Source organism: Erpetoichthys calabaricus, chromosome 5 (genome assembly GCF_900747795.2).
Source record: "Erpetoichthys calabaricus chromosome 5, fErpCal1.3, whole genome shotgun sequence".
In the NCBI taxonomy this organism is placed as follows: domain Eukaryota; kingdom Metazoa; phylum Chordata; class Cladistia; order Polypteriformes; family Polypteridae; genus Erpetoichthys; species Erpetoichthys calabaricus.
The window spans coordinates 192,631,813-192,654,230 of NC_041398.2; the positions used below are offsets into that span (position 1 = coordinate 192,631,813).

The following is a 22,418-nucleotide window of genomic DNA, read 5'->3' on the forward strand; positions in this document are numbered from 1 at the left end:
TGGTCACTGATTAGGAAAAGGGTTAGAATGAAAACCTGCAGCCACTGCGGCCCTCCAGGCCCAGAGTTCGGCACCCCTGCTGGACAAACAAAGCAAAGACCAAGTTATTTGGCCACAGTGCTAGAAGAAATTTTTGGCAAAAACCAGAGAGAGCATTTGACAAGAAAAACTGACACCAACTGGTATGGTGGTGGAAATGTTATGGTTTAGAGCTGCTTTGCAGCAGCAGGGACTGGGAAGCCCACCATCACAGAATCCACTTTATATGGTAATATAAAAGCATCTGTATGAAGATTGAAGCTGAACCAAAAATGGACCTTGCAACAAGATAATGACCCTAAACATACCAGTAAATCCGCAAAAGAAGTGATGAAAAGAAAGAAATCAAGAGTTCTGAAATGGCTTAGTCAAAGCCCAGATCTAAATCCTAATGAGACACTGTGGGACAATTTGAAAACGGGCTGTGCACAAGAGACACCTTTCAAACATTGCACAGCTGAAAGAATTCTACATGGAGAAGAAAATATTCTCCCAGTTGATGTCAGAGACTGGTAGAGAGTTATAGGAAGCACCTACTAAATTCCTAGTCTATTAGGGCCAAGAGAATACTTACTTTTCCACAGACAGAAATCTGTTCATTTTCGGTTGAATAAATTACTACAAAGTCAGACTTTTATTGTTTTTTTTTCCCTGTCACACCATCTATATATAAATAAATAAATAATAAATAAATAAAATAATTAATTAATTAATAAATAAATACATAAAGTTTCCACTTAAATGAAGATCAAATCTTGACATGTTCACATATGTTAAGAGAGAAAAAACATTTAATGGGGTTGACATACAAAGGTTTCGCTGTTTTTTTCTCTGTGCACCTACAGTGCATTTATAGATGTGAGAAGGATGCAATTAGATGCATTTGCTTAAATATAACTTCATTCTAAAATCCAATACATAATTTTATTGTGATATTTTTTAAATTAAACACTAGTTAGTACCTATTTCATACAAGATTACTGTAAAACGATTTCAGCTCTTTAGTCAGTTTCAGGTTTATTTACCTTGGAAGCACCACATTTACTACACGACTTGCTGGTCTTCTTTGGCATTGGTACAATAGCCTTTGGTACCTTTGCATATTTTGGATATGCTTTTGTGAAGCAGCTGCTGACTTCAGAGGACTTCATTGTAGCTGAAATTTTAACTCTTTCACAACCTTGGGCAGAACAGTAGCTATGACCATCTCTGCTGCGTCGTGCTTGTAGAAACAAAAATAGCAGTCTGAAGAAGCACAGAAATTAGATATAATCACACATTTGTCTGAACATCATATACAACTGAACAATTTACTGTAAATGTTATAAAGCATTTTATCATAGAATAATCTATTATTGGCTTAGGAAAAAAAAACAAAACTTACATCAATTGTAAGAAAACAAAAACGTAAGTGGTCTATTAAAAAAAAAAAGCCATTCTCTTACCTTACAAAAAAACAACCACAGTAGTTTGAGGAGAAGGAACAGAATGGTTTATGGTAAACATTGTTTTTTTTACCCCTAAATGGAACTTGAAACTTTCAACCGAGATATCATGGAACCAATTAATGGTTATAATTTATTGTGTTTATCCTGCTTAAAAATGGGTGCTACTGCCCAAAGTTACACCACCTGCAATGTGAAAAAGTGTCTGTCTATATTTCAAATGCTTCCTTTAGAATAAAAAAAGATTTGTTTTTTCATTTTAGAACATATAGTAAATATAAATGAAGTTTTCTATAGTAAATAATTCATTGCCATAAAGTCAACTGCATGGAATTTGATTTGTTGAAGGTCAAACAAATTAAATATCAATACATAAAACAAGTTTAAGAGATACTGAATTAATCAAATCAGAACACAAGACTTTTTTGATCAATAACACATTTATATTGTAATTTTTATTTGTTACTTGTTTTATGTTATTTTTGTTTGAAATCTAAAAATGTGTTAAAAAAACCTAAAATTGTCAATGCAATGATATATTTCCATATTGCTTATGAAAAAAATGTTTTATCTGAAGTTATTTTGATTGTGTTTCTAAATTAAAATATTTATATTGGCATAACCGTCACTGCTGTTTTGGAACATTCTCATTTAAGCTAAAGGGAAACAGCTTTTGATATTTCTTTCAGCTTAAAAACAACATTAAAATGGATTTACGGAGAGTAGGAAAACAAAAATGAGGTTTAAAATAAGATATGAGTTTTGAGTTTATCATTTTACATATCTTAATTTAAAATTAAAAAATAACTTTGAAAGTTTGTGCTTTTCTAACCTTTATAAAATGTAGTTATGTATTTTGCAAAAATTTTAGAATCTCCTGTTGATAAATAGCTATAATTTATGAACAAAAAACATCAAAGTAAAACCATTCCTGCCCTTGTAAGATAAAAAGCTTAATTGGCAAAAACCCTAGTCAGTATGAAAGTTTGAGGGAATTTGTAATTTATTGAACAACACTTTAATGTATCAGATTTGTGTTTCAGATAAGCAAACAAGGGGGATATTAATAAAATATCTAAAATTCTTTTATACTATCAGTAGGTTGTACTGAATTACAGGTCCTTCTAACACTGTGGTCAGCATTCAGTTCCCATTTAAATGAGCTAGTCCTTTGCAGGTCACATCAGTTCTATTAAGGATTTACAAAACTTAAGCCTATGTACATACAAAAGAATAAGACTACCCAAAGCAATGCAACCAGAAAAATGTTTTGCTTTTGAACAACATATAATGTTAAAAATAAGGCATAAGAGTGACATACCCTGTGCTGTTGTCAAAAAAATACTTCCTATCCTTTTGTTTCTTCTGTAGTTCTTCTAAAGAATTCAAAGCTCCATAATCTTCTACATTAGTCACAAGCATACTTTGCCTCTCATAAACATCTGACATGACCTGAAATGTTGAGTCAGGGGGGTAGCAAAGGGCAACTTGAATCCAGTCATCCCTGCCAGTTAAACAGAAGAACATAAGTATTTGCATATAGAGGAAGGACAACTGAATTCTTTAACTAGAAAACAGACTTACTTGTCAAAGTTGATCAGATATAGGACAGTTGTCTTTGGTGCACTGCCATTCCAGTGTATAGTGTAACTTTTGCCAAGCATTACTATAGGTTGGTACTGCTGGAAAGGAGCACGCTGGCTATTAATTCCTCTCAGTGTCATGGGACTGGATGGGTATTCGTCTCTTGCAATAGACATGCTTAAATTCTGAGAACCCCAAGTCTGAACAAAAATCTAAAAATAATTCAAGAGTGCTTATAATTTTTTTTTAATTATGAAAATAGAACAGTAATCAAAAATAGTAAGTTTGTGTAATACTGTCATTTAACATTACTCTGCTGCAATTAAACTGTTTCATATGAATAGCTGAATATTGTGTGGTAAGTCAGAAATGTTTTCCACTCTGACAGCCTGCCAAAAGAAAACTGTAATTCAAAACATATGGCTGGAGAATTAATAAATCTATTACACTCCTGAAGGTCTACAATTTAAAAGTTGCCATATTGGAGTCAAATAAACTAAGAAATAAAGTGTACTTTAAAAAAAATGCTAGAGTGCCTCAGTAAGGAGAGTAAAAAATATACAGAATTTTAACTGTAACATTGCTTTCAAAGGTAGGGCAAAACAGAATAAACACAGCAAAAAAGCTATCCAGCAATATGATTCTGGCACACCTTCAGTTTGAGAAAACTGAAAAACTCTAAGGAAGTCCAAAGAAAAGTGGGAAAAACAAGTAACAAGTACATCAAGTAAATATCAAGTGACAATACTACTTTAATATATTGTTTATATGTTACTGTCTCAAAATAAAGGCAATGGTTACTGCATGCGGGCCATAAAATGTTGAAAGTTAAAAATTTTTTGTCAGGTGAACATTGCACAATGAAATTCTTACTAACATGTCTCCCACACAGAAGTGGGCGCAGGCAATCATATAACATTATACTATATACTATAATATTATACATTAAATACAATTCATATGGCCTTCATATTCAATATTTAATACTTCTAAAGCTAACAAATAGCTTCAACTTTGAGGCTACTTAGTAGCAAAATATTCTTTTGTATTCTCAAGAATAATAATTAACATTATTATTATATTCTCTGTATAAGAAGGGACACACAAATACCTATGGAAATTTCCCATTACCTGAGAATATCTCCCACTACATATTACTGCATTCCATGTGGTATCATTGATACAATCTGGGTGACGAATAAGATCATTGTCCATTCTTCCCACAAAGACACCTTCATATCCAGTCACAGACCCATCAAGATCATGAAATAAGGAATTTTTGTCCCCATCAAGTTCATTTTCTTCAAACCAGGGGCCTGCTTTTCCAAAGAACACCTTTGGAAAAACCTGTTAATCAGAGATTTCCATTATTTATTGTCTGCACTACACAGATCATTATGAAATTGTTTTGAAAGTTATTTCATGTTTTTAATGCTTTGTCTGAAAGAATTTATCATGATTTTTTGATGCCTTGTGGTAACATTTCCTCATTAATCAATGCCATTAAAAACATTAATATGAACCTATTAAAATCATTTCAATAAAATGATTTTCTAAACTAGAAAATATTCAACTACAGAACATTCTCCAATATGTGCATTTTACATCAATTATGTTCTTTATGGGTATTTAAATTTTCCATTTCCCTAGTTTAAAAACAGACTACCTAAACAAAAGAACTTTCTGCCAAATTATTATTTATTTTTTTTCTCTAAATAGCATAATTTCACTTTTATTAATGTGTATATTAATGAATCTGCTTTATATGGTGACCTTGAAGTGCAATGTGCAAAAATAAATTAAATCGTGCAAAAACAAATGAGAACACACAGAAACAAATTGTAAACACAAACACAAATCAGAAAGTGCAAAAAATATTGGATATGCAAAAACAGACTTTATACGCAAAAATACAGTAAATGAGAAAACGCAAAAACAAATCGAATACACAAAAGCAAATGAGAAAATGCAAAAAGAAATTGAATACACAAAAACAAATCAGAAACAACAAATGAAAATTGAACATCACACATACTAAATGGTGACTGCACAAACAGACTAAGGAGCATGGAAACAAAAAGAGCAGCGCATAACCCAAATGGAAGCAGATAAAACAGTGAAAGCTAAACGCACATCATAATATCAGGAGATGGCATTTATAAAAGCAGCCCTGTGCGTAGTGAATACAAGGGAGCACAGACACAACACTTTTGACTGCATGTCCCCCGACAACTAAAGCTCACCGGTTCTGATGCTTGGCCTCTGGTAAGCATCATTTTTTGACCCTGGCCTTGGGTCAGCTCACAGAACCAGGGGAAATTGTGGCACATGGGTTGCCTCTGACCCTGGGTGAGCCAAGTGAGGCAGAGCTGTGCGGCGTGTGTGAGCTGAAGAAGCTAATGGTATTTTTTTAATGCCACATCCAAGCATTCTGGTTTAAAGAGGCTGATTCCATTTCTCCTTCTCTCCCACCCCGAGTTGTTACAATACATTTTAGGTCCATACCTAATATTGCAACGGTGTTGTCGTGAAAAGTTAATAGTATAGGAATACAGCTTGTCATACAAACACTGCGTTACAAATGTTAATAGAGTACATGTCAGTAGCATGTATATTAGTATAATAAAAATAATGCCAATATCAAATGAGTTTCAATGCGGAGTGCTGTAAGCATTAAGTTACAGCTTCACTACCAATTAAAAATACTGAAACATGTTTGCAATACTTTAACACTGCACTGGCAGAGAGCGCTCAAAGCCATGCAAACGTTATAGTTTCTGCCAAAGTACAGTATATAAAGTACGGCATATAAAAATACCTAAAAAAACATATCATATCTCTTTTACCTTTCAACATTCTTGCTTCTGCCACACCACTCATTGACAAGCGTGGGTTGAATCATGATTAACGTTTAGTTTTCACCGTTTTTTCCTGCTTTGATTTGGGTTATGCGCTGCACTTCTTGCTTTCATGTTTCTTAATTTGTCTGCATACTCATTGTTTTGTTTGCATGCCACTCCATTTGCATTTGTTGTTTCTGATTTGTTTTTGCATATATAATTGTTTTTGCCTTTTCTCATGTTTTTGTGTATTCAATTTGTTTTTGCGGTTTCTGATTTGTTATTGCACTTCTAATTTGTATTTTCATTTTCCAATTTATTTATTGTATTCAATTTGTTTTTGTGTTTCCTAATTAGTTTTTGCCTATCCAGTTTGGTTTCGCATATTCAATTTGTTTATGCATTTTCTGATTTGTTTTTGAGTATTCAATTTGTTTTTGTGTATTCAGTGTTTTTGTGTAATCAATTTGTGTTTACGTTTTCTGATTTGTGTTTCCAATTTACTTTTGTGTTTTCTGATTTTTTTTTTTGTGCATTGCACTTCAGAGCTACTATAGTAGCTTTACTCCCTGATCTGCTATTTAAGGAAGGATTTAGTTGAGATGCAGACAAGTAAGCATTGGACATACTGTAGTTTATCCTGATTTTTAACCAGAGCACAGGAAGTACCTCCTGAGGTCGTTTTCAAAGTGTGAAGAATGCCTTTCAACACTACATTAAATTTATGACTCAGTTGTATGCGTGGGTATTTGGGAGAATGGCCTGAAGTAAGGGTTTCTAAGCTACTTATATTATGCCCAGGGTGTGGACACTGGCTAAATTTTGGAATGAAACACTGGCAATGGCCTTCACATCTGGAAAAGATAGATTCAACAATGTAGATCTGCATACTGGACAAACAAATAATCTCATAATGAACTATATATAACATTGATTACGTGTTCAAATATGTTGAAAATTTGACAATTTCCAATTTTAACATAACATTTTATAGATCTATATATCTGTATCTACAAATTAAATATATATATATTATATTATATATATATATATATATATATATATATATATATATATATATATACACACATACACACACACACACACACACACAAAGTGAGACACAAAAATAATAGGATTGGTTAAAAAAAAATGTATTGTTGAATTACAGCATTCTAAACATTGTCACCTTCTATATATTCCCCCTCCCTATCTCTACACTGCTCCATACGTATCTTCCATTGCTTGAACCAGTGCTGGAAGTCTTCTTGCTTGAGGATCTCCAACAGGCTTGCCGTTTCTGTCTTCACTTCATCCATTGAAGAAAAATGTGTTCCCTTCATGTCACTTTTGACTTTTGGGAACAAGTGAAAAATCACAGGGAGCTAAATCGGGTGAATAGGGAGGATGATCGAGGACAGGAATGTTTCTGTTAGTCAAAAACTTCTTTACAGAAAAAGCAGTATGATCATTTTGCATAATCTGATTCAACCTTTTTGATGTTTTCATCCGTCCGAGACAAGTGTGGGCAATCTGTGCGTTGAACGTCTTCCACATTTTCTTGTCCTTCCTTGAAATGTTTGTGCCACTCAAAAACTTGTGTGCAAGACAAACCGTTAACACCATACACTGTTTTTATTATTTCATAAGTTTCAGTGGCCATTTTGTTCAATTTCACGTGAAATTTGATGTTGATTTACTGTTCGATTTTTTCACCCGACATTATAGCGGCAACTCGTGTAGTGATTGTTGTGCAAATACTGACTGGGCTCTTCAAAAGATATACCTAGCCGGTCGGCGGTTTGAGAGGGCATGTAGGAGGGGATATAGATCTAGGATTCATGTCCGGCCGACCTCCAAACAGTTTTCCAGGAAAGCCCTAAGCCCAGTCCGGTTATTTTTATATCTCACCTCGTATATACACATATAATGAGGGTCTGTTCAGGGAAAAAAAAAATTGTCTCAAATATATAAATTGGTTCAGATATATTGGTTTGAATATATACATTGGTTATAAATTATACATTGGTGTGGATACATCGGTTCAGATATATATACATATTATCATCTTTTTGTGTACATATAAGGAGAGTTGTGAATAATCTATGCAAGCTGAACATTAAAATAAAAGATTTCAGGTACAATCACTTACTTATCACATTGGGCCCAGATACTTTTAAAATACTTGGCAAGTAGTGTAAAAATGTAGCAGCATCAAGGCTTTTCTTTCTGTTTTCCTCCTTTTAAATCCTTTCCTCCAAGTGATTTTTTCCCCTCTTGTTTAATTTTTCTATGTATTTCATCATGCTTTTATCAGCTTTTGGCTAGACTAATAACTGTATTGTAGATCTATAACTGAAAACTACCTTACGTTGGTATTTACAATACTGAATTATTGAAAATTCAATTGTGAATATTTAACAGCTGCTGTGTGGCAAAATGCATAACACATACTAGCAGTTAACAGTCTGCACGCTGTCTTGGCACAAATGCTCAGGTGTATAACAGGAATGGCATGGAAAGAGATCATTAACACTTATCGTTGGTCACATTTGTCAAAATGCCTGTACATATGCTGTTATTGAATAAGAAAACATCATTTGAACGAATATGAAACTTTTAATTCATCTACTAGAAAAAGCTATTTTAAAAATGCACTTACGTTAATTTCAAATTTAACAGCAGAAATATTGTTTTTAGGAGTCAACTGCCAGGGATTTTTTAAAAAGAAACCCACAGCACTTGTAAACCTGTCTGGAGTTTGCATGAAATTTTTGAAGGTACTCTTGGTAAGATGAATGGGGCCATCATAGATTTGGAAACCTCGAACAGGAAAAGTCCTGAAAAAAAGATAATTACAACATTTATTGCTTCATTGTGCTAAATTAGGATATCAGGATTCACATTCTGGCCAGCCAGAATCTGCTATGATACTGGATATTTCAGAAAATACCTGACTTTGGATTAACATGAATTATATACAACACAAAATGTAACGTGCAGTACTAGTCGCTGACTTGCTGTGGCTGGTTCAAAGAAAACCATAAAGTAGCAGACTTTATGGGAGAATATTGCCAGTCTTGGACTCACTTGAGGAAAAAAATAAAAATAAAAATTGCACATGGAAAGAAGCCTGACTTTAGTCTGTAACATGAACATGTTACAACTGTAGAAGCTACTACTAAGAGTACTAATTTGCCATGGGGAACAAACATTCATTTTGAGCAGCAATCATAATATCTTGTGTTAATGAAACATACAATATAGCTGGCACACACTGAGACTGTTTAATGGTAACTGAGGGATACCATTATAGTGTTTGATTAAGTAAACTCAAGTTACAAACAGGAATGCAATCCACATACTGTATTTTGTCTTTTAATTGCAGCTTTTAATTGGCAGTTTCCTTAGTTTTGTCTACCTGTTATTTTTAAATGATGACTACAAATGTTGAATTTAATCATTAAGCAAAAACTCTATTATTATATTTAAAAAGCTGGTGGACAAAACATTGTCATCTTTGTTTAGATAGTTGCAAATTGCTTAAACTTCTAAGGAACTATGTTGTTTATCTTACCACTTACTTGTTTCTGGGAAGGGTCCTGTTTATGCTGTCAACACCTCCCACACCCCAGTACTTATTTAGTCCTCCATTAGTACCATAGTTTTTACTTTCTCCAACAAACAGTGAATCACTAACTTCTTGACTGGATCCTATATCTTTAGGAAAGCTCCCATCACTTAATTCAGAGAGAGAGAATATTTGTTAATTCAAAATTAGTATATTACATACATGTATGCACTGTATATAAGGCTAAAATGCAACTAATAAATATATTTATGAAAATACTTAAGAGATGCCACATGGTGTAATAAAGTTTAACATAGTAGTTTAAAGAAGTAATAAGACTAAAATTTTCTAAATTTGTTGCATTATGAATGACATATACCCACCTTTCTCCTATCACTACTTTTATTGTAAATGTTAAAGAGAAACACTATAGCAACTGAAATAGCTACTTATCAAGCAATATCTGTCCAAAAATAGCTTAAGTTACATGTTGAACATATGTTCATATCTCATACATTAATAATTAGTTGAATCACCTTTTACTAAAATGACAGCTTTATGTTTTTTGGGGCAAGTGTCTACTAGCTTTGCACATCGGTTAGGAGTGACTTTTGTTTATTGTTCTTGGTAATCTATTTCTACTTTACAAGTTTCGAAAATGGAGCATGTGGACATTGTGAAAAATATGCCACATATTTTCCAATCCTCTGAGGCTGTAAGTCTCAAAGACTTTTTTTCCTTTACTCTCAGGTTACTCCGATGTTGCTTTGGTCTATGCCTACTATCACTGTTCAGCCAAAAGTTAAATGTTCTGGTAAGATCTGTTTTAGCAAACTGTAATAATCACCTTTTCAGTATATTCTAGTACTATGCTCCATTTTATTTAAGCATTGCCACAGCATTATGTGTTCATCACCATACTTCACAGTAGGTATGGTATTTCTTGGGAGTATGCACTTTCTGGTAGACTCCATAACACTAGAATCCCTGAAGCCTACGGAAAAACTCATGTGTTGAAAAAAATTAAAACTCTAGTGTTAAAGGATGACCATTTTTCAGTAAAAATTTCTTTCTGCTTATTACTCATTTACAGGCCATTGTTACATGGAGTTCATTATTTGGTTAAATGAGGATATACATGTACTTCTCTTTAACATGCTGAACTCTGTATCCTTTTCAAAGTTACTGTTGCTATTTCTTGTAAATTTCTTCATCTGATGCTAAGGTTAAACAGATATCCTTTCTTTTGGCAGTATTTGGGTAATATAAGGAAGCTTCCATGTCTTGATTATTAAGCCAAAATTGCTCAGAGGAACATTAAAATATTTTGATACAGTTTTATAACGGTTTTCCACATTATGAATTTTAATCCATTCATCTTCAACGTCCTTCAAATGTTCGGTCACTTTTTTGATATATTTCCTATGGATGCACTATGAACAATAACTGCTAAAACAGAGTGAAATCTGTAGCAGAGAAAAACATGACAGTGACTTCACTGAAACAAAGAAAGAGTGCAAAATATTTATATTCTTATTAGAATAATGTTTTTCACATGTGGAACACTAGTGCTTGGATACTTATGTCAGTGGTATATTAGAGTTTTTGATTTTAAGATATCTGTTCAAAAACAATTAAATCTTGTCTTTAAAATTATTACTGGCTATGTGAGTTTTCAACAAAAAAAGACTGCAACAAGACATGTAATATCCTTTCTAATTCAGAAAAATTTAAAAACTTTTTTAAAGTCAGTATACTTATGCAAAGTAGAAAAAAAACACAATTAGGAAGTACTCTATGGTTCTACATTTAACAGGACAGTTTAAGGTTAAGGGCGGCACGGTGGCACAGTGGTAGCGCTGCTGCCTCGCAGTAAGGAGACCTGGGTTTGCTTCCCGGGTCCTCCCTGCGAGTTTGCGTGGGTTTCCTCCGGGTACTCTGGTTTCCTCCCACAGTCCAAAGACATGCAGGTTAGGTGCATTGGTGATCCTAAATTGTCCTTAGTGTGTGCTTGGTATGTGGGTGTGTGTGTGTGTGTGTCCTGCAGTGGCCTGGCGCCCTGCCACGGGGAATTGTTCCTGCCTTGCGCCCTGTGTTGGCTGAGATTAACTCCAGCAGACCCCCGTGACCCTGTGTTAGGATATAACGGGTTGGGTACTGACTGACTGACTGAGTGAGTTTAAGGTTAAGTGAAACTCCACGAGTGACCCCCAGAATTTCCAAATCTTAAGTAAACTACATTTTACTATTGATAATGGATGAAAACTGATTACTTTTTGGCATACAAGTTAAACAAAATATACTAACTCAAGAAAACACCTCTGCCCCCATCAAGAAGCTTCAGTCCATTTCATGAATGCCTGAAACCTTTGGTTCTTATACATCTATAATTTTATTAGATTTGAATTTAATTAGGATTTTATAATTAATCAAAATATATCAGTTTAGTCAAGATAAACCAATTTAGGAAAATAAGCCAAAAAACAAAGGATATTATTTTTTTTTCATTTCTCAATCAAAACAGTAGTAACTAATAACATTACTTATACTCATAACAGCATTTTTATGCAATGCTGCATTGCGATTTTTAACTATTGTGTCATAAAGTAAAGGTGGAAACACAATTCATTATTTGCAACAAACACAAAATTCAGCAAATGTATTAACCTTAAGATACCAGTCCATTTAAGTCTTTTAAAATGTATTTGGCAAATATAAATTATCACACAGTAACATTTGTTAATTTCCTTATGCATGAAGCAGTGAAAGAAGTTCCATTGATGAGGAAGTCATTGAATTGGTGAAACCATTGGGTTAGAGAAAAAAAAAAAAAAAGTACAATAAATTTGGCATAAAAACACATTAATTTACTTAAAGCAAACATATATTCTGTGAACAATGAAATTAAAATGTGCTAAAACTGTAATTAATGTGAAAAATTACAAAAAAGTGTCACCAAATATAAATATTATTTCCCTACCTTGCAAATGATAATCCAATGCCATTATCTGCAAAACTGCAAAAGTAAAAAGGGTACCAATATTAGACGTTTACAGTAATTTAATGCCACTGTGACAATGCTTTGAGGAAACAAATTCCAAATGAAAGCACTAGGTTTTGGTAAGGTACAGTTTAGATTTGTAAATATATTTCTGATATGACCCATCATGTGATCATTTCAGAAAGTAGACTCTGCTGTTGAACTATATATTGTAGAATAATGTGCATCATAAAATATAAATGAATACATTAATAAACAATGTAGTTGCAAATGTAATTTAGTTTGCATTAATTAGGATTATGAGTTAGTACGATTTAGTTTTATATATCAGACAAAGTTGTGACAGCTAAGCAAATTTTGTAATTAAACAAATCATAAATTCATGATTAAAAAAAATAGTTATGAAGAATTACAGCACCTTTAACCTACAACAGTTGGAACAGGCCGGTGAAAACAATTTAGTAGTTGGTAAGGATGTATCTCTGCTTTGCTGCTACAGTACTTACTTCTAACCTTAACATAAACAGTTGATTAAAGAAGGACAGACAAAAGTATTGTGACATTTTGTTTCCATTTGTTACTAATGATTTGTCCATGTGAAAAGACTGTCAATTCAGCAACTGGTAGGAGAGGGAATTGTAAAGATAAATAGAAATGTACTATTACTACGCTTTTCACATTTGAATTCCTTCACTTTAAAAATATTCATTGTTTATATTAATTATCCCAAGGTTGCCTTAAAGGTTGTAAAAAAGCTAATTACTTCACTTCCTCCACATTCAATTATCTGCATCTTGGATATGTTATTTAAGATATTTTACTTCCTAGTAAAATAGTAAATAATTATTGCACAAAGGAATTTTAAACAATGTTTATTGCTTAATTAATTACAGAAAAAGTAATCATCTGAAATACAAAGTATTCAGTTCTTGCCCACTTAAAAGGTTTCTGAATATCTGAATGCGTTTTAAAGAAATATAAAACCACAGAAAGTAAACACTAATTTCTGACCCACTGTTCCAGCAGGCCAGTTTTTAGTCAAACTATTTCAGACTTGGGAGACTACAATAATAGAGGAAGTAATAATGAATGGCAAACATGCAAACACCAGCAATGAGAAAGTCAAACCACATAAAGAAAAAACAAAGGGAGCAGAACAAAAATAAAACACACTAAACAACAAAACAAACGCAATGGCCTGATAGACTTAGACATGAATCAAAAATTGGAACCCAAAAATCGTCACTGGGCCTCAGTGCTTTCTGTGCTACTACCGTATACATCTAAAACAAATTAAAACCTTAACAGAAAGACACTATCTTTCTTCAATGATTTCCAATTGCTTCCCTTCCCTGATTATTTTGTGTAGATTTAAATAACAGGAATTTATTTGTATCTAGCTGTAATCTTTAAGTACATGAATAGTGTAAACAGTTAAAAGGTTGATTAAAGTTTTATTAAGAGAGAATGGACTTTTTTAAATAAAGAACAGCAAATAACTAGAGAATGAATTCCTAACAACATAAGAAAAAATCATAAAGCACTGCCCCAGTACTGAAAAGATTATCTGAACTCACAAATGATGTTACAACTTAGTTTTCAACATAGTCGGACTTCATTTTACTCAGCTGGTAATATACTCCACAAAGTTAGATTTCTTTTTCAGGCCAGAGTGTTAAATCCAGCAGAAGCACAACAGTTTTAATAAGTTGACACTCGCCCGTAAAATATCCAAACTGAAAATATCCAGTTTCTTTGCAACAACTTTTGTCTTACAGAGGTCATTAGTGTATCTGCTTGTAAACATCTTCATCATTTTCTAATATGAAAAAGAAAGCCTTGGAAAAGTCTAAATGAAGTCGCCCACCCCGATTCTTTTCATTTTTCCAAAAGTTTTCTAGGTGTAGTGCTAAACAGCTTAGCAAAAAACTTATATTGTCAATTCAGATATTAAAGAACTCTTTTAAAATTATCTTTGAAAAGTGGCTAAATTAGTTTAAAATACAAAGGTTACAAGCAGTCCTTTGTACCAAGTTATATAGAGTTTACAAAGATTACAGTCTCTTTCATGCTAGCACTTCAACCTGGGTATTAACTAGTGCTGATCATCGAAATTCATTAAAGTGTTTTTGCCAGTAAATATACTATGTTTACCGGTGACTTTGCCAAATCTTTGCCTGGAAATTCACCATGCAGCTGCCTTTGAGACAGTTTTTCCCCAAGCACCCCATGATGCTTTGAGAGGCCAGAGTGATATCATAGAGCTGTAGCAGCCAATGTTGTATGGGACTGTAAACCCCTACCCCCTGTAAGAATGGACGCTGTACAGCACCCGGCCAGACACAGATTGGACACGGGAGGCACGTTTAAAATAAAGCAAATACTTTTTATTTTCTTCCCCGTGACCCACAGGCAATACACAGTCCCAAATAAAGCACACCAGTACAGCAAGCACTCTTCTTCTCCTTGGCACCACCACTTCTCCCAAGCAACCTTGTCCTCCTCCACCCGACTGTGGCCGCTGGCTCCCTTTTATTGGGTACCCGGAAGTGCTCCAGGTGATTGATTATAGACATCTGGCTGCATTTCCGGGTAAGGCGAAACCAGTGCCCAAAAGGGGCCAGCCACTCCTGTTGCAGCACCCCCTGGCGGTGCCAGAGTCGGGATGTGGAAGACAAAGCTTGCTGAGGAGGAGTGGTGGTGAGAGAAGAAAGGCACTTGGTGACTGTACTGTGCTTTGGGACTTGTGTTTGGGGACACTTGTTTAATAAAGCGTGTGTTTTATGAACTGTCGGTGTCCATTTGGTTGTGTCCGGGCTGAACATCTCACACCCCAAAGTATATAACAATGATCCTAGTAGTGGGCTAAAAATTAACTTAAAAGTTGCAAATTTAAACTCAAAATGTGCATGCAGAAGGAAACTGCAAATATGTCTGTATATTCGTATATGTACTTATAATGTGTAATACCGAGGCTACCCCTTTAAGAAAATTATCCAGATTGTTGTGCAATTGATGCAAAAAGAAGGAGTAATGATTCTAAGTGTGAGTTGTGCTTTTAGCAGCAGTAAATGTACGAAGAGTCAGAAAAGAAACAAAAGGTATTTGTTGGTTTGAGATACAAGAGTGCTACTTAAATTGTGGGGGACAAGCCTTTCTGAATCCATACTTCCCATCTGCAAGGAATTTAACCGCTCAGATATCTAACTCTATCAATTTTATCTCAGGGAGCCACTGTGGTACAGTGGTGAGGTCAAAAAAATGCTATTCTGCTCATTACTGGTGAAGTTTCTTCCTATAAAGAACCATTTACTTACATTGACTTTTTAACAAATCTTTCTCAGACTTTTCCTTACTAACAAAATACAATGTTGATTTTAGCTCTAAAAAATCCATTGTATGTTTGTGTTTTGGTAAGGATTAATTTTTCACACTTCCAAAATTTTTTTTTTTTTACTTTTTTTTGTTTTTTTAATTTACCAGACTGCATGGTAGCTTAATGCAGTGCAAAATTGCAGTTTAACTTTTACAGAACAAGTGGATGCTTATTATATTTTATGTTGTAAAAGGTTTTGAAAGAGGAACTTAACCATAAAATAACTGAGTAATAGCGTTGATCGACAAAATTCGCCAAAGTGTTTTTGGCAGCTAACATGCTGTGTTCAGCTGTGACCTTGTTCGATGAAAATTTTGCCAGAAATTCGCTGTGCACCCAGCTTTGGTGAACATTTTTTCCAAATGTCCCATGATGTGTGCAAGGCCAGCACGACATCACACAGTGGACAAAAAAAAAAAAAAAAAAGTTACTGAGACACTACCAGCATCAAATCCCAACCCCCATCCAGTGAAACACTTGGCAGTGCTACACAGTATTTTCCCCAGTTTTTCACCGCACTCATTTCTCCAAAGAGAAACCCTGCTCTTCCACTCATGCCTGTTTCGACTTCCCCAAAAGTCTTTAATTGCTGTATGTGGGTCGATAATTAACAAGGTTAAGAAACATTGCCAGATTTACATAAGCATCCGTTTATTTAAAAAAAAAAAAAAAAAAACCCTTAAGTATTTCAATTTGAGATGCACATTAGCTGCTCATTATGGGAATATTAGGAGTGCTGGCAACATATAACATATATGCTGGCAGGCAGAACAGCATGGCTATTTATGCATGAAAAGGAGCCCTCGCCCTCCCATCATCAGAAAACACAGAAAATACTGTGCAATAATAAAAAAAAAAACATTTATTATTACTTAAAAATATTAGTATTTACAAGGTGCTTCATTTGTCAGGATGGAAGAAGAAAGTGCAAAGCACCTACAAAGATACATGGGAAACAAAAAAAGTCGTCCCTGCTGAGCCCGGATTCAAAGGTTCAAACAATGGAACAAGCCAGACCCAGACAGCTGCTTCGTGGCACGGCCAATGTGTACCTCAAGAGTGGAACTCTTGTGAGCACAATGCTCTGTATTTTATTTACTTATTGCTAGTTTGTGGCCATGTGATGTATTTTTTTAAATTGTGTTTGTTCTGCCAGTGCCTTTTGTTGCTTGAAGCATGATTTTTTAAATTGTATTTGTTCTGCCAGTGCCTTTTGTTGCTTGAAGCATGATGGCGCAGTAGTCAGCACGCCTGCCTCACAAGTCATTTCACTTATTTGACAAGAATAATTGGCCAGCATAGTTGATAGACTTTTTCCTTACCAGTAGGAACACTTAAGACAGCTGCACCATTATATTCCACTCAAAACTAGTTAATTTTCTCCTTCCTCATTGAATTTAATGCCTTTTGCAGAGTTCACAAATATTTCTGTAAAGAAAACTATGGGAATGACTTGTAGGACATGCAATGTTAATTTAAAAAACAAAATATTTGAAATGTGGACAGAAGTTGGAGTTCCCAAGGAAAACCCAACAAAAATGGGAGGAACTGAATAAAAGCAAAAACTAATGGACAAATGGTTTCTAATTACATTACAATAAAAAAAACCAAAGAATCGACTTAACAAAACTTATTCAAAATTTTTATATACTATATGCAAATTATCCATGACACTGGCAAGTTTTTGTGCCACAGTACAAAAAGCATAATCCTGGATTTCTGTAATTTGTTAACTCTTATTAAATAAACAACAGAAAGATTCTGAAATAAGGTCAAATAAAAACAGAGTTCCCAAGAAATGCCTCATATTATTCTGCATTTTCTTTATTTACTTGTGTTGTCTAGTTTATATTTTTTCAAACCAGCAATAAAAAGAGATTTGATGTTATCAATAACGAGCATATCAGCCATTACAGTTGTAAAATTATTACATAATCAGTCCATCGGGAAGTGGAAATAAATATACACTCCTAGGCTCTGAAATTAGGGCAGTTAGGCTGTAAACAACAGTTAGCTTGCTGATTTTCCTATTAACACTGCATAAAAAACTACAATCAAAAAACTATAATTAGGTTCAGGATAGCAACAAACATAAAAATACACATACTCTTTTGATTTTTTACATTAATCAAATTTCTCTGTACAACAGTAGAGCTTAATGGATAATTTGTACAAATGTGCCCATATCCTCATGATTTAGGAAACTTTGATGCAAATAATGATTTGAAATTTAATCCACATGCAAAGTCTGTCACGGCCATTGCTTGTTTGTATTTAGCACAGATTTACTTTCTTCACAAAACAATGGAATATTTATTCTAGAAGCTGCACACAGCCAAAGGATCACTTCAAATCCAACATTATTTATTTAAACACTGCATGATGTATTCACCACATTAACAACTACACAATAAAATGGCAGATGCTAGATTAATGTATTCTCTGTCTTTCTCTATCTTACTTACAATTTACCAAGAACACATTTAATTTTCACATGGAACCATATGATTTCTTTCATAATATGACAAAAAAACCAAAGTACTGCATATAGAGCATCAGATACTGATGTGCCTAAAATAAGGGGAAATTATCATATAATTATCATAAATGTTATAAAGTTTATTTGTGAAGATATTGTGAGTTTTATTGAAAAGCAGTATTTCACATTTAGGCATTTACAACACCATACCATATCATTCCATTTTCAAAGCTTGCTGAATCCTGAGCAAAGGCATGGGGGCCTGGAGCCTATCCCAGCCAGCATAGGGCATAAGGTGGGCAGGAAACATCCCTTGGACAAGGCACCAGTCTATCACAGGGTAAACATACACACATTAGAAGAACATGAAAGCTCCACAAAGAGAGAACCTGGAATGTAAACTCTGGTCTCCTTATTGCTTGGCAGCAGTGCTACCACTGAGCAACCTTGCTGGACCACATTTATAACATATGAATCACAATTTAACAAAAGAATCATTTTGTTTAATTTAAATGAATGTTTTAAATTGATGTTCAAACATGAATATCACTTTTTTTTTTTAAACCAAATGGTACTGTTAAATAGTTGAGCAAACACTTTCGTTGACAAGCTCATCACGTCTATACAGTCAAAACGTTAATACATAGAATATGATGAGAGCTTCTCTTATGAATGAACTACTTATATTTCCAAAATCAGTTGTCTAGAATTGGTTTGGATGTAAAACATCATACAGTATGTCAAACAAAAAAAATGTAAATTGTAAAGTTGGGAAAAAGATGTAAGCAGTTATACGTGGCAGCATATACAATTTATTTCAGCATTTTGTCTTCTCTTGCCAAAGACAGACTTGAGGAAGTAAATATTCTTTCGACAATTGCTGACACTGACAATGGTGCCAACATGAATGGGAAGCGCAAAGGTGGGCCCAGCAGACTGCTGCAAAAATGAACAAAAAAAATCTCAGAGTGTTCCTTGTACCACATGCTACCCACACCCTAAATTTAGTGATAGCTGATGCAGCCAAAAGCTCATGAGGTGTCATTGCCTTCTTTGGACATTTGCAAAAGATTTATAGCTTCTTTTCAGTTTCATCTTGATGAAACATCAGAACATGCTTGTGTTATGCTAGTTGGGGCCCCACAGCAAATCCTTGCCAAGGGAATTGTAAAGAAAACTGCAGAGAGCGAGTTAAGGTACCTGTAAGTGAAATGAAAGGTTTTGTGGAGGCCATGGAGACATAGAATGATGGCTTCAAATATAAAAACAAATTACAAAATGGAGTACAGAAACATCTGAACAAAGTTTTATTTTGCAGTTTTTCTCATTAACAATAAAATATACATTTTTGAGCTTATTGGAAAGATAGTTTTGTTTTCAGTTTATAAATTGTAGACAACCTTCTTATTTTGTGTTTTTTTTCTCAAGAATAGTTGAAAGTGTTTTATTTGATTAAATATTTAAATAAACAATGAACTGTCAGTAAGTTTAAAAAAAAATCATCATTTGATTTTTTTCTATATCACCCAGTCCTATTTTTATGTATATAAATGTATATTTTTAGTTAATCAAACAATTCAAAAATGGGTAAAACAAAAACAAAAATGAAAGCCTAATATTTCTAGACCTTATTTAGATAAGGTAATATATTAGTATAGAACTACTGTAATAAGGTCATATATTAGTATAGAACTACTGTATTAGAACTTATTATACTAAAATATTTAGAATAATGTAATTAACACTTCTGAATTGCTGGATAATTACAAATGATTATTTTAAAATTTACTTACAAGACCAAGAAAAGACAACAAAATATGCGGAGTAATTTTTTTCTAGTGAAAACTCCAGAAAACATTGCTAAAATTAGGTTAATTATAAGGAATCCACTGTCACTAGCAGAAAAACTACCATACAGTTTTCTCCAACTGTATTTCATTTAACTTTACAATAACCCCACTCCTCATCCCATGCATTAACATATATAGTCTATATGTATTCCTTATTCATCACATCAGTGGTCCTCTTTAATTATAATGTGCTAAGATCATAGTAATAATTAAAACAGCTCAATCTGTTTTTCCATCAGTATTTTGAGTTTGCTATGATTAATAGCGATTTTATCCATCCACAGTTTAAACTGCCATACTCATCATAATAAAATTATGATGTTGGCTCGTCTGTCCATAAGTTCTTTTCTCGGTACTTTCTGTTGCTGGCATTGTTTTTGACAGGGGTAGTGTTCTCCTTTGCCACATATTTCAGACAGAACTACATTAAGTACCTTTTCATCTTTTGTTAATTGAGAACCTATTCATATTCTGGTGCTGGGTATGTTCATGCATTTCTCTGACACCACCTTCTACCTGTCTATTGATAATACTCCCACAAAAATCATCACTGTGAATTCAAATACTCTTAACACAGTCACACAGTACTAAAATAACCAGGTTGCTTTAGAAATGATGAAACTTTGTTTGCCCCTACACCAAATAATACTATCTCCCATGATGTAACATTTTTTGCACTAAAACAGTAGCCCTAAATAATACTACTACACTATTTTGCACATTTTTTTCTATTATCAATATGTAAAATATTGCCTTTACGAAACCTTCCAGGAGTTGTGGCCTAAACAATGTAATCCATCATTTTTGTGGTCTGAAAATTATATTTGATAATTGAAGTATTAAGATGCATCAGTGAGCAACATTTCTTAATGTTCTCTTTGCTTTAATAAAGGTTTCTGCCTACATTGCCAACAAAAAATTAGGGAAGACAAAGCAGTAGCCCTCCTCCAATACCATAATCGGCAGTGATTGTAATATTAATGAAGTTAATGAAAGCAACTGACTTTCTGTCAGAGAAGATGCAAAACTGAATAAGAAAAAAAATCTGGGCTGGGGGCAGAAGTTTTCTAGAAAAGACTGGATTTGGCTTATTCAACATGACAGAACTTTTCTGTGACTTTCTTCATATCTGAACTATTACAATGCATAGATGAATCATTTAAATTCTACCTAATGGGAAAAAGCTATATGTCTTCACAGTCTTACCCAGAATTCTGAATCACAATGTCTCCTCCTCTAACCCATGCTCCTAAGTCATTATTCTTGAAAGAGATTAATCCATCAATCACAGCAGCAACACGAGGCTTCTTGGGATCAGCATCTTGGTGAGGACGAAATCTTTGCAAACAGAAAGAAAGAGAAAGAGAGAAGCCAAAATTAATTTTCATTCAGTTCAAAATAATCTATTATAATATTTCTTTTAAGCCAGTGACTCTAGACATTTCACTCTCTGTGTATTGCCCTGTGTAATTTAGTTAGCTTTTCATCAAAATAATACAATTTAGTCATATAAAGTACAATTGAGGCCATAAGTTTACATGCACCTTGACTAAAAACCTTAAAACTCAAAATTCCCCAACTTCACATACAACATGTTACAAAACAATTCATGTGTTAAGAATTTAGTTTATCTACTTAAATTCCATAAGAGGTTAAATGAGATATTCAGTTCAGCTTTTAATCACTATGTCATATTTTCAGTGGGTCAAAAGTTTATATACAGTACACCATGTTGACTATCTCTTTAAACAGCATGGATGACTCGTGGAATTGATGTCATTATTTTAGCAGCTTCTGAGTTGCTAATTGTCATAATAAGTGGTTATGGCTGAAGAAAAAAAACTTTTCAAAACAGCACAAGTTGAATATACCTAATTTGAAATTTATAGGACCAGAAGTATTTCGAATATAAGATATCTTGGGGATGAATGTGTTTTTAAGTAAGGAAAATGCAGGCAAAACAGCTAAATCATAACTTGCGTGTATTACAATTCATATCACTGAGTCGTTATAGTGTGCGCTGACTTGACAAACATATTATAGTGACTCAGCTATGACTACTATGCATGTAGTGGAGCAGTGCTGAGATGGGATAAAGAAAGTGACAGCACAACCTAGCTATAGAAATGAGGATAACCGGCAAAGCACGATGGATGGGGTGTAAGCAGCTGGTCCAAAGTGATGAGCGCTGAGAAGTGAAAAAAAAAAACTGTGGAGCATGGTGATATGAGGA

The 22,418-nt window shown here is 33.8% G+C and overlaps 1 protein-coding gene across 1 annotated transcript in view; it reads right to left on the minus strand.

Moving 5' to 3' along the window:
* The window catches only part of cemip2 (cell migration inducing hyaluronidase 2), a 151,007-nt gene that overhangs the window by 20,122 nt on the left and 108,467 nt on the right, over nt 1-22,418 (minus strand). Inside the window, exons 13-20 of the mRNA XM_051928370.1 lie at nt 21,392-21,523; nt 12,460-12,495; nt 9,493-9,648; nt 8,571-8,748; nt 4,200-4,415; nt 3,069-3,280; nt 2,806-2,988; nt 1,065-1,284 (exon numbers count right to left, since the gene is read on the minus strand). Coding sequence (XP_051784330.1) covers nt 1,065-1,284; nt 2,806-2,988; nt 3,069-3,280; nt 4,200-4,415; nt 8,571-8,748; nt 9,493-9,648; nt 12,460-12,495; nt 21,392-21,523 — 1,333 coding nt within the window. The remainder of the gene's footprint in view (nt 1-1,064; nt 1,285-2,805; nt 2,989-3,068; nt 3,281-4,199; nt 4,416-8,570; nt 8,749-9,492; nt 9,649-12,459; nt 12,496-21,391; nt 21,524-22,418) is intronic.